Genomic DNA, 12,979 nt, shown 5'->3' on the forward strand with positions numbered 1-12,979 from the left:
TGTCTTTGCCTTCCTTTCTTTCTCCTGGGGCTAAGCCCTCTTCAGTCTTCCACCAGGATCCAAGTGATTCTCCTTAATGGTTTCTCATCCCAGGATTTACCCTCTCTTGTCCGTTCCTCAGCCAAGTGCCAGAATAGTATTCTCAAAATCATCCCACTTATCCAAATGGTGAACCTGGAATAGACCCTATCACAGTGACTACAGAAAGCCCAACCCCCACTGGCTACACCTTCCCCAAGGACTAGGATGAGGACTGCAAGAGTCATGCAAGTGCACTGAAAGGCTTCCTTGAGTTTTGAGCCCTAAGTACCTAGCTTGCCTCATCCTAGCCCCAGGCCTGTCACCAATCTCCTGTCTGCCCCTCTCCACTTCATTTCTTGCTCTTCCGTTTGTGGGAAGCTCTCTGATGTCACCAGGACATGACTGGTTTCTTTATCATGGGATCAGGTTATCCCAAGATCATTGAGTACTTTTCTCCAAAGATAAGTTACATTGAGGAAAGAGACAATTTGACACCTGCAGAACTAATTACACAAAGCCTCCTTGTTCAGAAACGGAGCTGGCTTGCTTTTCATGATTCTATTGGATAAGAGAGAAAAACCAGCTCTATATTGCCTCAGATGAAATAAAACAAGTTGCAATTGGATACCTTGATTGAACCTTCCTCAGCTGAGGTCAGAGATCCATGAGTAGATGTCACCTTGGGCATTCCCTTTTCTGTCCTGGGAGTGGAAAAAGCATCAGATTACCTCCCCATAGCTCCTGGGGGTGGATGGCTGATTAATTCCTCTGGGTCCCCACTGAGACTGAGGGAGATGTGACAAACTTGGAAGGTCCTTCATTCTTGAGGAAATCACACCTTTTGTCAAGGGCTGGAAGCAGGGCAGGTAACTGCTGGATGATGTACAGAGAGGTTAATAAAAATTATTTTGGCCAGTCCAGAAATTTAAATCTCAGTGCAACAAAGAAAGATGGTTTAGTTTGCCCCAGAGAAGTGAGGCGACACTTCTGAAAAGCAGTTTGCACCACTGTCCCCTCTACTCCTCATGAGTCCATGCCCCATGACACTTTCAAAATTCCACAGAAAATTCTCTCCCAGGAAGGCAGGCCTGATGAACACAGTTTTTGCCTGGATATAAAGTAAATATTTTTATCCAAAATCATTCCCGAGAAAAGAGAATGTCCCCTAATAGCTGAGTCCTTACAAAATTTCTCATATTGCAGGCTCTCTCTTAATTACTTTGTAAATAAAAGTTCTGACTGGGAGAGAGCCATTTACCTAAATGACCTCATTCGATGCTAGTCTGACAAGGCCTTCCAGAAGGAACCAGCACAAAAGGAGCCAAAGGCATAGAATAAAGATTTAATAACTCTTCCTGGGGTTTTATCTCAAAATTAAATGTGTTAGATATCATTGTAAAAAAAAGTTTTTAAAAGATCACTTTATGTAATTAACAGTGCTGAAGTGTGTGTGAGTGTGGTTGAATGGGGAAGTTTAGAGTCATATATGCCCACAAAAGGAAAGCCAAGGTTAAAACACAGCAATGTTTAACTCAGTAAATCTTGTGGTGGATGATCACTGTGATTAACAATACAAATACAAAAAATTTCCTCCATGAACTAGAACAAAGGTATGAAACTATTACAAGGAGTTGGTAATAGAGTGGTATATGGGAAAAAACACACACACACACCTACGCCAAACTATGGACTATATAGTTAACAGTAATATCTTACTATTCTTTTGTCATCAGTAAAAAATGTACTGCACCCATGTTAGGGATCAGTGATGCGGGGGATAAAGGGTAAAGAATGTTTTAAGTTTTCTCTTTTTTTCCTTTCCCTTTTTTTTTTTTGCTTCTTAGAGTAACGAAAATATTCAAAAATTGATTGTGGTGATGAACGCATAACTATGTGATGATACAATGAGCCATTGATTGTATACTTCAGATGGATTGTATGGTGTGTGACTATGTCTCAAAATTGCATTAAAAAGTAAAAAAGATCACTTTAAAAAACAAAACATTAAGGAGTTACATTATAGAGACAATACATATGATTTATAAGGTAATTGGGGGAAACTATGTTAATATTATACAGGTGGGTCCTTAGGACTTGGAGAATTGTTTTCAAGAACCCACTCACTCAGATCAGAGGAAAAAAAGCCTTCCAATCTGTTCCCTTCACACAAGTACTCTCAAGCCATGCTGTGTCTCAAACAACTAGATGGACATGACAGAGCCCTGGAAAACTGTGCTGGTGACATGGTGATAGCAATGAAAGCCCCTGATGCCTTGTGCATGTGAAGATTTGAATAGAATCATTTCATAAGGTATGAGTGACAGAAAACAAAAAACAAAAACACACAATAATCCTCTATTTCTGTATTACTCTATAACATCTGACTTAAAATATGCATCTCGATTAGACATCTAACTATTTAATCAACATTCAACTTATCCAAAAACCTTTCTTTGGGATCTTCTCATTGAGAAATTGGGACATGACTTTATATTTGGGTTCCACCACGGAGAAACTGTTTTGAGTTGATTCTTGGTGAACAGGTAAGAATTTTCTAGCTAAACAAGGGTTTGGGGCTGACAGAACAATTTAGGAGAGGAAATCATGTGCAAAGGCTGGGACGTGAGAAGGAACACAGTATATTCCGGGAGCTGTATGGAGTATGTAGCTGGAGACGGGGCTACAGGAGGCTGGGAAGAGGCAAGGCAGGGAGGGAGGGGAAAGGCGCTGAAAGCAAACGTGGGGAATGTACTCGAGAGGCTGGATCGCAGCTGGCCCTTCGCTGCGGCCAATGCTGCCACCCACTGGACATGCGAGGAGATGGACGGGAGCTGGAGGCCACGTGGGAGGTGAAGGCCCAGAACCTGAGGGCTGGGATAGGTATGTGCACGTGGTGGAGCAACATTTTAAAGAACACACAGAAGCTGAGAAAGGAGCTGGAACACAACGTGGTGGGATCGGCAGATGCCAGAATACGCCTTCCCAGCTAACAGAGGTTTTCCAGACGCCACTGGCCTTCCTGCAGTGTGCCGGGAAAGTCAGTGGGCAGAAGTGACCTGGGACAGCAGAAATGTGATCCGAGCACTTGGGAAAGGTCCCCTGCCCCTGTATCCTTTGGCCACTGACTGCTGTGGGCAAGATTCCACCACTAGAGGATGTTTTCTTTGTCTAAAATAGAGACGGTAAGAGTCGTGTTAAAATGCATTGTCCTCAGGAAAGAGGGGCACATTTACCTCCCTTTTGAAGCCTTGGCATTTCTGTAGTGTTAGAGCAAATGCATGTGCTAGTGAAGAGCAGGCCTCAGATCTAACTCTAATGAGAGGAGAGATCCCGATCAAGAGACACTGTTCTGGGCTCAAGGCTCTGTTGGGGTGCCTTGCAATGGGGGTGCTGGCAGCTGGGGGGAGGCAGCTTGAGGGCACCAGGTGCCCTATTCGTAATGCTGGTGAGGAGGTAGCGACTAGAAGAGAGAGACTCAGAAAGAAGAGGTAGAAAGGCCTGGGAAACTCAAGTGCATTACTCCATAAGCTTGCCCTGGGCCTGCCAAGTACCAGGTTTTGTTGAAAGCTGTTTGGTACAGTAGTTAAAGCATGGGCTTTGGAGGCAGGTTAGGGTTGGAACCCAGTTCTGCTATTTCTCAGTTATATGAACCTGGGCAAGTTATTCAACCTCTCTGAGCCTGTGAGCCTGTAGCTCATAAGAGTTTCCAAGGATTTAATGACCCCAAGTAAACACTCCATAAATGGCATACATTTGGTCATCAGCACACAGCCCCCGGTAGATGATCAGAAATGGTTGCTGATTCGCCTTGAGGAGAACCAGCCTTGGGCCTGGACGGAACAGCCCTCCGCACCAGAACACAGGCAGTCCAGGGAACGCTGTCTTTCGTTGAGCATCCCTGTTTGGTCTTGTTTTCCTTTGGGTGGTGATTCCCAGCCCTGACTCTAAACATAGACTTAGATTTTCTCATGTGGCTGGATTTTCTCCCAGGCTCTGATTCTGGCTACCATAGCCGTGGTGTTTTTAAGACTAGACTGAACAGCAGGCAAAATCAATGCCACCTTCAGCCTATAGGAAGAGTGGGCTGCCTTTTTATTCTCTGAATGCTCGTTCAGAATTATGTTTTCTATTGTCAGAATTTCTGTGCCTTTGAGTATCTATTAATTTATTCTCAGACCATTCATTTTTTTAAAAAGCAAGAGCTCCCCCTCATGGAAGCTTATAGAATCAATTCTAGAGAACAGAAATGTATATTAATTCATTTAAAAGCAATCACTATTCAACAGGTTACTTCTGGCTATTGCCAAAATTGTTTGGAAAACAATTTCCTACAGAGAACAGGACCCAGATATGCTCATACTAGTTATATCCTGGACCCTGTTAGAGAAGAACATTCTAGCAAAGAGCACCTGGACAGAGGAATGAGAGTTCTAGTCAACAGGTGGATTTAATTCAGTGTTTGAGCAAGTGCTCTGGGGGGATAAACTCCCTCCTGCCCTCCCTCCCCATTTTCCTCCCTTCCAAAGAAAAAGGCTTAGGCTAAAATTTAAGCAATCCTGAACAGAGAATTTTTTTTTGTCTCTGCACTGTGGAAATAGAATTCTCTAAGGGACTTAGGAAATCTTTTTGGATGCAGGACGGACTGGATGCATCATATGAATTAGGGTAAGCCCAGAGGGACCATGCCTTAATGAAGCCAGACTGAGACTAAAAGAACTGTAGCCAAATGTAAGATTTTTAACAAAGAAATACACAGCCCAAAGGCCAAGATGTAATTTCTACAACCTCTAGTATATATGTGAAGGAATGAAGTTTACTTGCTGGCTGGTTTGTGGACTTTTTTTTTTACTTTTTGCATATTTTTGATAAAATCACAATGTGAAGTCCTGCAAGCTTAATAGCTCAGATTTTTCCTTTCTAGGTGGAATTGTTGATTAAGATAGTTTCATACATTACTACTCAGTAACGTTGGGGGGCATCACAAGGAGTGAGACACCAGAAAAAGACAGTCATCGACAGGCCGCAAAATGACACAGCATGTCTGTACTTGCCCCCTTGGCAACCCAGTAGGAAAAAAAATCCATTGGGGACTTAGGGTGCCTGGGGTTCCAGAACTCACACAGTAAACTTAGAAAATGTTAAAAGAATCTGACATTTCAGAGTCTATTCTAGGTTATGAAGACCAAGATTTTCTTCTAAATCTTATTCCATTAGGCCAAAGGAGCATTTAAAAGACCACAGAGCCAGCTCTAATGTGTCGGCAGAGCAGCCAGGCGGGCCTGGCTTGGAATTGGAGCCTATCCCCCCACCCCACCTGATTGCAGGCAGCATCTTGTGGTTGCTAACTGCTCTTCAGTCACCTATTGATGCTGCCCAGAAAAGAAGGCCACCACAGATCCCAGAAGGTCCTGCTGCTATCCCAGCAATAACCACTAGAGGGCCCCAAACACCACTCTTTGATCTCCACGGCTTCCCATCACCTAGACAGGTGCCCAGGGAGCCATCGTTTCCTGGGTATCGCCTCAGTTCGACATAATACCAGGAAACTGGAGCCCAGTCAACCAGAAACGTCATCACCAAGACCAGGCAAGATATTCCAAGTCAAAAAACTGCCACATCCAAATTTCCACATCTAACCTTTGAGTCGTCTTTCAGTTCAGTGACCCTGGTGATCCCCTTAATCAAGGAGTGCCCCAACTGTAAAAGGACATTTCTGGAAGTCCCCTAGTTGCCATGCTTAGTCCCCAAAGCAGGGGGGAACTGTCAATGCATGCACTTTAAAGCCCAGCTATGTGTTCATTCCACCTCATTTACAGACCCCCGAGTCATCTTCTGTGCAAGAACCCGCTCACCCAGATCAGAGAAAAAATAGCCTTCCAAGCTGTTCCCTTCACACAAGTTCTCCCAAGAGTGCAGGGCCTAGGCCAGTGCTGGTTAAAGACACTCCTGAAGTACGGCACAAAGGTCACCTGGAAGAGACAGAAGCACCTGTTTGCTTACCTCAGGGAGAGAGGGAAACTGAGCAGAAGCCAGTTTCTTGAAAGCCAGTTCTGTGAAAAACTCCCTTGATTTCTCAGACATGTCTATTAACAAACTCAAGAAATTGCTGGTTTTCATGGAATTGCTAAAGTCATTTTTCTGGGCACACAGGAGAGTCTATAACTAGAATAAAATGGAAATAACACCAAATTTAAAAAAAAGATACTTCAACTAGAACGTTGGAGCCAAATCAGGGAATTAAATTCCTGATTTGCCTTTTTAAATACCTGTCATAAGCATGTGGGTTTAGTGCTGTAAGTAGTTCACTTCACATTTTCTTGTATTAACTGTTCAAAATTTTAAAATTTCTTTTAACTTTAAAATGTATCTAAATAAATTAGTTGCAGAAAGTTTTTCAAGAGCTGTGCTTCTGTCAGAAATGCAACAATACTGCCCCATTCACAAAAGTCTTTGTTTCCTTTAACCACTACTCATTAATCTTTTATTCATCTCATTCAAACTAATTCATTCCACATTTTGAGGACCAACTCTGTGCCAGGCTCAGTGGCAGTTTCCTTTAAGACCTGATGGACATAAAACAATCAAAGCAAACTCATTGTGACTTTTATGGTTGATGCTTTAGGAACCCTCATAAAGCATCTAGTTTACACTAAAACTCTTATCATGATAAATGATAGTTACTTCAAACATCACATGTAATAACAGTAAAATGGCAGTGATCACACAGAAATGTGAACAAGAATTTATTTCTTAAATTTACTTAATTAGAGCTGATACATGACAGAACTTCTACAAGAACATTTAGTTAAAATAAAAATGACAGCTGTGGTTATAATTAGTACATGCAATTCACTGCAACAAGGTAAAAATACGCAAAATACTCTACACAAGCCTTTCTATATGAAGTTACGTTAGGTGTGGAGGTAAAACAGCAAGTGAACTTGAAAATATATTTCTGAGTAAATGGGACACAGCAAAGATATAAATGGGAGACATACCTAATGCTAATCACTGCATTGCAGTATTAGTTAATTGCACATTTATTTTTAGAGTGTATCATTCAATACACATTAAAACTAAATAATTTTTAAATACCCACTTTTAAAATACCCGTTTGTTTCTGGCACATCTCATTTTGGGACTCATGTAACAGCATTTGAAACATTTAGATAAAATTCATTTAATTAAAACTATGTGTTCAAGGGATAAAAGGTCTGGAACATCTATCACCATCAGCCTTAAATGAATTTTCACCATGATCTACCAACTTTAATGAACAATTGGGTAATGAAGTTAAATTAACCAGTCTGAGGTAACTATTGACTACAAAAGTCCCTTAAAAATTCAAGAAAAAATGAATAACAAGAGTTCGCCCTGGGCTTTAAAAATTTTTAATGCACTGTATACTAGAATATCATGCTAATGCACATACTAGAAAAGATATTACATTTGGCTTTGGAAATTTTTTTTACTTACACTTCAATAGAAGTATAAGAATTAAAAATATTTCCAAGGAAACCCTGATGGGCAATCCTGGGCCATGTTCCTGTTTATAAAGGAAGTTACTGAAAGGTACTATTGTAAAGGACCAGTCCAAAGAAGAATTAGGCTGTCAGCTAGGTTACTCCTTTGAAATCTATGACAATGCCAATTTTAGGCTGGCTCCATAGTTCAATTTTTTTTAGTACTTTTTTTTAGTAACCTTACCTGGGCATATTATAATCTAATACCACCTACAATAAAAAGATATCCCAATACATTTTTTGAACTCACTTGAAGTTCTATGTAGCTTATTTGCCATTTTACTCATCTCAACAAAACTTTATTGAAATAGAAGTGTTCTCAAATAGCAATAATTTTTTAGATTTAAAATACTGCAGTTTGAACTATGTATGACTTAGACATTTGCCATTAAAACCAACTGAGCAAGTCAAACAGAAGAGACATGGAATATAGTAGGATGGTGGAAGAGCTTTCCCGCTGGATTTACTTAGTCAATATATGCCAGTATACAAATACATTTTAGGGAATTCTACTATATAACTATTCTACTTCTATATCTATGTCACAATCTTGTTAACTGTGCAGGTAGGAAAAAAAAGACATCTTTTAAAATTATATTGGTCTCATTTCTATTTCTAAAGCTATTTTTAGATGATCTATTTTATAAATACGAGCTTTAATAAATAAATGGTTTATAAGTATGCTTCAACTTTATTAACTTTAACTTCATAATAAGAGCTAAAGTTACTGGATAACTTTGCATTGTAAAATCTCTTATCTGGAAACCAGGCAGAAATTAAAGAAAAAATTAGGCAAAGAACAAATGTGAACACAGAACATATGAATGTAACTTTGCTCCCCACCCCCAGCTTCTACTCAAATATTAGGTATGTTCCTGAATGATGACTGAGTCATGTAAAAAAGATTAAAATTTTAGATTTTAATGGATAGAAAGTTTCACAGTTTCCCAGTAGTTATTCAGAAATATGCCTTTATGAAGGATAAGGGTAGGATACCAAAGACACCTCTAACTAGTAACTAAGTCAGTCACATTACTACATACAGCAAGGAGGTATTTGGACTTTTTTAACATGTATTTTACAGATACATATAAAACTACTGTATCAATTTTCTCCAAATCCTACAATGGGACAACTGCATCAGAAGCAGTGAGTTCATTTTGTCCATGAAAATGCTGTTTTCTGCTTTGTTAGCATTATTTTAAACAAAGATAAAGTTTTTGGATACTAAAGATTTAAAGGGTAATAAATCCACTAACATACATAGATTAGTTTTCACAGAAAGATTTCTTCCTCTGCCTACCTAAAATACAATTTATATGCATCAAAACACTGATTATTCTAAGACATGCTCTAGAAAAGTAATTTTAAAACAAGTTTCATGATTGCCTTTCTCTATAGGGCAAAGATGTATAATACATATCAGTGCTCAAATACATATTCACTTCCTCAATGACTTTTTGCACAGTAACCATATATCCACATGTCTAAAGTGCTCTGTGGCCGGGGGAATGGTCACCCACTGTACCAGGTTCTACACAGGTTTCAACACACAGATCCATTTACAAGATACTCTTTCAGGGCCCTTCATTCTTATTCCCTTAAGTCATGAGTTCACATTTTATATCTGCTCCCAAAATGTACAAACTTCACTGTACAACATTCTTCACAACACCATTGCTTGTTATGAGCAAAGTTATAGCTAAGAATCTGATTACAATACGGTGACTTAGGGAAACAAAAAATTTGATAAAAATTTCCTGACAGACAAGATAGTGCTGACCTGGCCCAGCCTCTGATGACCACCTGAATGGTGGGGGAGCTGTTATATTGTAGTGTGGATTTGGGTCTCTTTGTAACTCATTTTCCTCCTTTACTCCTAACTCTGTCATTCTACCAATCTCCTATCGGCTTTGTCTAAAGTAAGAAACCGCATATATTGGAATAAAGCATATGCTCTGTCTCAAAGGAGATCGTATGTAAGAAAGAACTCTGAAAATCATTAGGCATTAAATAAATGCAAGAATAGAAAGGGTAAAATAGAGCAGAAAGTCTAATGTGAACAATACTGAGAGTAAAAAGTAGAATTATATTTCAATTGTAAATGTAACCAATTTTTCTTAGCCTTTTATTCTTCAATAACCTCCATAAAATAGTCTGCCTGGTTTCTGTAAATTAAACAAAACTATTTCCTCTGAGCTCATCTGATGGCAGCAGTCTAGAATTAAACTACTGATTAATGACAATTTCTTCTGTAAATATTAACCCCCATTTTTAACCTCTGCCTCCATGTCAAATGTGCTGGGAAGGGGATGGCATGAATGCGTAAGCAGGTTCAGTGCTAAACTCTGGAAGCCTGGCTCACTTCTCCCCTGAAAAATAAAACTGGCAGAAAGAGGTTTAAAATATTTCTAAATTACAATGTAAAATTAACTTCTACCCTACCTAAGAACTGGGAGATAATAACATATTATCTATTCATTCAATGCCTCTACAATAAAGATATTTGGTAACTGATATTTACTAAGATCAGTATGTGCATTTGTTGGATTGTGGTTTGTTTGTTGGTTCTGATGAATACTGACCAACACCTCTAACTTAAGTTTGTTTCAAACAGCTACCAGAGAAAAGAAGGAATTTTTCAACCTTAGCTTAATCAAAAATAAAAACAAAGTACGTTGAAACACATTTGCAGCTGAAGACATACTGTATAAAGTTCTTTGACAATCAAATTCTCTGAAGTCTTAACAGGAAGAGTCAATAATGTTTATATACATGTAATGAAAAATGTTAAAATTTAAGCCTTATAGTGTCAAATGAATTTTAAAATGCTTAAGACATTGTGGCATGTATTCTTAGTTCTTATATGGGCACTTTGAATTTGTGGAAATGGATCCTCAAGAGGTTGTCAATAATAACAAAAAGTAAATTTTTGAAAATTTAGAGACTGATTATATAATATTCAAAAAATTAATATTTTCAATCTGCCAAGTTAAAACTTTGGAATTCTGTTTCTCCATTAATAACTGATAGCATCATTACCAATGGAAAGGAAGCAACTATTATTTTGTATGTTGGTATGATTTTAATAAGCCCTTTTTTCCCTGTCAAACTATAAAAGCTGGGCTCACAGTTGTGTCATATGCACCACTTTTTAATTTTATGGTGTTGACTGAAGCATAGGGTCTAGACCTTTGCTCCTCTAATTTTTTATATTAACTTTCCCTAAGTCACTTCATTTGATTATTCTCATCAAAATCAGTATAGCTGTGCTAAAGTATATCGCTGCTTATTTTTAATATTTTTCTGTGTAGCAAAACAAAAATGAAAAGTTTTACTTTATACATTTCAGACAAGCTTTCTGTTTTCTTCAGTGCAAACATCCTGAAACAGCACAAAGTCATTCAGCTATTCAAAGGATGAAGTCAGTTTATGTAGTGCTCAAAGGAGGATCCCAGAAATTCTGGAATGGAAATAGCCCAGGTGAGATACAGTACAGTTTTGTCCTGAAGGGCAAATTATTATCTTCTGTGAGTGAAGATTATTTTTATCTGAAATCACAGATGAAGTATTTTTAGCTTTACTTTACAGGTAACTGCTGAAGTTGTAGCAGGAACTAGTCTTTCACTGAGGCATATAGCCACCTTGTCTTACAGTCTGAGGTAAGTAACTTTTAGGCATTCCTTCATCAACTGCAGCCTCTATCCCAACTGTTTCAAATCTCTCTATTTGTCCCTCAGTACCTGGACTAAAAGCATCTGCTGTACAAACTTCCTGAAATGTTTTCATTTGCCCAGATCCACAGGATTGTGAATTATGATCTGAAATCTGTTGTTTAAGCCTAACAAAATCTTCCCCATTGACTGACACTACTTGTTTTGACCTTTCAAAATGTGAAATATCAGGACCAACTTCATGTTGACTGCAGTTCTGTTTGAAATACTGTTGTCTGGGCAATATGCCTTCACCACCATCTACATTATCTACTAATTGTAGGTCTTCTGGTCGCTCCTCTGAATCTAACAAGGGCTGGGTGGACTCAGATCTTGAGAAGACTTGGACAGATGGAACCTGGTGTCTGTAGCCACTGTGTACCACAGTTGAATACTGGACAGTGCTTGATGTGTTTTGTGCAGATTCATTTTCCTCGCTGCTAGAAATGCTTGGCCTAGATGACGACATGCACGAAGACCCTCCAATACCACTGCTGTGTCCTTCGGTGCTAATTTTTTCCTTCTTAAATAGGTCCAATGATTTCAGATCTTCTGGCAAAGGCTTTTTGTTGTTTGCTTCTATTTCCACAACACTTACATCGGTGAAATTGCCATCTGAATACATTTGCTCTTTTGAATTAAAATTGTGCTAAGAAAAAATGAAAATGGATTATTAGAAACTCTCAGGGATATATATGGCAAATATTAGTTAGAGCCTTAGAGCTAATGCATGTCTGAAACATCTCAGTAATTTTCAAAGGTGCAGAACTAACCTACATTATGTCACTAAATCACTGTCATCTACCTTAATTGTAGAGGCTGTGAAGTCAGTCTAAGAAGTACCATCAGGCTATATTCCCTCAGAAATTATAAATCAGTACTGTTGGTACCACATTCTGATAAGCTAATGCTCTACAGACAGTATTTCATGAATAGAAAATGAACTAGGCTGCCCATGATTAACTGAATAGAAAAACTAAGAAATATGTTAAGAAAAATCAAACTTGAGTGACTGGGGTTTCACAGAATATGAAAATAAACTATTTTAATCTGTTAATGCAATTCAATGATGAATGATCTCTAGAAATGCATTATATTATAAATAACTCAGAAGCATTTTCTCTTACCCTTGGAGGTGTGTGAGGTGACCACTGGGCAATATGACTCTTTGAAGGATCTGGAACATTAGGCCAGATATGTTTTTTAATCCTAGAGATAAAAGAAAAATGGCATATGTAGAACCACATGTAATAAACAATGAATAAGACAGTCCCTATTTCTAAACTTGTTCATCTAAGAATCTTAAGAACCAAGTCAACAACAAAAGAGCTACTCTACCCCAAAGTTAAACAGAAAGTTGAAATTGCATAAAGATCTTAATTCATTCATAAACAAAAATTTCAATCATTATTGAAATCAAATCCGGTAATACAAATGCTTTAGTCAAGCCACAAAATGTTGGGGTACACACCTCCTTTCAACAGAAATAAAAAATGTACAATTTCCAATGAAAAGAACCCAGATATCAAATTAAATACATTTTCACATTGATACTAAATAAAATATGATAAATTTGAATTTTTACAAAGAAGAAAGGCTAACAATATTAAACATACCAAGTTCATTCTGGCTATCCATACCAACAAAAACCTATTCACTTATGTTTACCTTAATATAGTTCCTAGCCCAAAGTTAAAAGTTCTGAGGTATACAGTGAGTCAT

At 38.3% G+C, this 12,979-nt stretch overlaps 1 protein-coding gene and 1 pseudogene across 2 annotated transcripts in view; one reads left to right on the plus strand and one right to left on the minus strand.

Annotated features, from left to right (window-relative positions):
* Positions 1-2,767: 2,767 nt before the first annotated feature.
* LOC119506065 lies at positions 2,768-6,090 on the plus strand (annotated as a pseudogene).
* Positions 6,091-6,751: 661 nt separating this feature from the next.
* IL6ST (interleukin 6 signal transducer) overlaps positions 6,752-12,979 on the minus strand; it is a 70,935-nt gene continuing 64,707 nt past the window's right edge. For both annotated transcript variants that reach the window (XM_037799072.1, XM_037799073.1), the window contains 2 exons: positions 12,385-12,466; positions 6,752-11,906 (listed from right to left, as the gene is read on the minus strand). In XM_037799072.1, the coding sequence (XP_037655000.1) occupies positions 11,169-11,906; positions 12,385-12,466 (820 nt within the window). In that variant the 3' untranslated portion in view covers positions 6,752-11,168. The remainder of the gene's footprint in view (positions 11,907-12,384; positions 12,467-12,979) is intronic.

This window comes from Choloepus didactylus, chromosome 11 (assembly GCF_015220235.1).
Source record: "Choloepus didactylus isolate mChoDid1 chromosome 11, mChoDid1.pri, whole genome shotgun sequence".
Classification (NCBI taxonomy): Eukaryota; Metazoa; Chordata; class Mammalia; order Pilosa; family Megalonychidae; genus Choloepus; species Choloepus didactylus.